Here is a 1,778-nt window from a genome sequence, read left to right as displayed (position 1 = left end):
AGGAAAAAAAAAAATCCCACATGCATACTACCCTTTTGGGCTAAGCCCCGGGTGTTTCAAATGTTTGGCTCCGCCTCTGCAGTAAATACTTTTGGCAATATAGCTTATCCTGCCTTATATGGAACAACAGACTACTAGCTACAGGTAAATAACTCTAAATGAGACAATTAGTGCGTTGCTTTTTAATATTGTGCTGTGCGTGTGTGTGTGTGTGTGTGTGTGTGTGTGTGTGTGTGTGTGTGTGTGTGTGTGTGTGTGTCCCATTTCATACTCACATCTGTTGTACTCACCGGTTTGAGCTGGGGGGCTGTACTAACTGATAAAACAGAAAGCAAAAAATAGCAATCAGACACTTTCAAGCATCACTGTCATCAGTCCGTCACACAACCGAGACAGAGGTTTAAGAGTTAAGAGTGCAAATCATGCATGTCGCCGCATGTATGGTCATTTAAAAACCTGAAACACTCAGAAACAAAAAAGTAAATCTTGTTATCAAATCGAGTAAAAAATCACTTTCCACGCTCTTCCTGTATTGATAATGTTTATGTTTTATTCTTTTTTAATGCCTTCTTCTTCAGTTATTCAGTTATTATTAAGTCCTATCTTAGGAGCTATGCTGAGCTGCTAATTGAAGTTAGCTTATCATAACGCAAGCAGTGTAAAGTACTTTGGCATTCGTGTATAGCAGTCATAAATAAATAAAATAAATTTCTTCTCACATGAAGCAGAAATAGATGAAATTTCACTATAAAACACATGTCTACACTTATTTCTACACTTATGTTAATGTCAATTTTAAAAAAAAAACCGATATACTGCTTATCTTCAATCAGAGACAGCGTGTGTTACTATGAGCACTTGCTCTTGTTTTGACAGTTGATGGTTTTGTGCCTGACATCACGCGTGTAGAAATCTAAGCAGTAAAACTTGTTACCCCGAGGCTCAAAAAGACTCTGTTGGCTGATGCAAGCAATTGACAGTTCACAGGGGGTTCACCAAGGGACAGGGGTTCATGTGGAGTTCATCAGGAATAATTTTGAGAACTTTTAGGGTTTTTTTTTTAAAGTGGAAGAACGTTTTGACAAGAGATGGGTTAAAAAAAGCAACAAATGTCTCTGTAAAGGTAAGCAGGTGAGAAGAAACTCAAGGCTTCGACACTTCTTGTACGAGTACGTCAACATTAAACATAAGAGAAATCTGTAATAACAAAGAAGTAAGAAGTGTAAATGAATACAGTAAACAAACAGACCTCACTCATGCTATTTCTGATAGGAGGTGAAAACATATCCCAAAAACCTTTAGGTTTTGTTCTCTTCTTAATTTTCGTATAAAATACCCAACCATTTGGAAACAAACGTAAGTATAACACAGTGCAGTTATTTTTTGAGAAATACCTGAATTTGATTTTTTGCTTAAAATTGACACCACTGTCACCTTAATACAGTGTAGCTACAGTCATGTAGGAAACCCCAAGTACACCCGTAATGCTTCATTAGAAAAGGATAAGTACCTGCCCAGTGCTGCAAATCAAATGCACTTGATTAACTGATCACTTACAAGTGTGAGCATCCGTCTATAAAAACAGGAGGTTTGGCAGTTTTCTGTTGTGGAGCATTCAGGGTTCTGTTAACATATTACATCCAAAAATTCACCACAAGGTCAGACCATGCAACGCTTAGAGAAACTGCAATAAACTCAAGGAGCTACAACTTAGAGTCTGCAGATCTCAGTTAGCATGGTAAATGTCAAAGTGCATGATAGTACCAACTAGGGCTGGG

General features: G+C 37.7%; 1 protein-coding gene across 5 annotated transcripts in view; it reads right to left on the bottom strand.

The window, feature by feature from the left end:
* The window catches only part of srpk2 (SRSF protein kinase 2), an 84,408-nt gene that overhangs the window by 17,271 nt on the left and 65,359 nt on the right, over nucleotides 1-1,778 (bottom strand). For 3 of the 5 annotated variants that reach the window (XM_042223180.1, XM_005927813.3, XM_005927815.3), the window contains exon 9: nucleotides 291-316. In XM_042223180.1, the coding sequence (XP_042079114.1) occupies nucleotides 291-316 (26 nt within the window). Of the gene's footprint in view, nucleotides 1-275; nucleotides 317-1,778 lie in introns of all 5 variants that reach the window. The other 2 variants (XM_042223179.1, XM_042223181.1) reach the window with 1 other exon arrangement.

The sequence above is a fragment of the Haplochromis burtoni genome, unplaced genomic scaffold, assembly GCF_018398535.1.
Source record: "Haplochromis burtoni strain Fernald_Lab_line unplaced genomic scaffold, NCSU_Asbu1 Contig_104, whole genome shotgun sequence".
In the NCBI taxonomy this organism is placed as follows: Eukaryota; Metazoa; Chordata; class Actinopteri; order Cichliformes; family Cichlidae; genus Haplochromis; species Haplochromis burtoni.
This window is presented reverse-complemented; position numbering and strand designations above follow the sequence as displayed.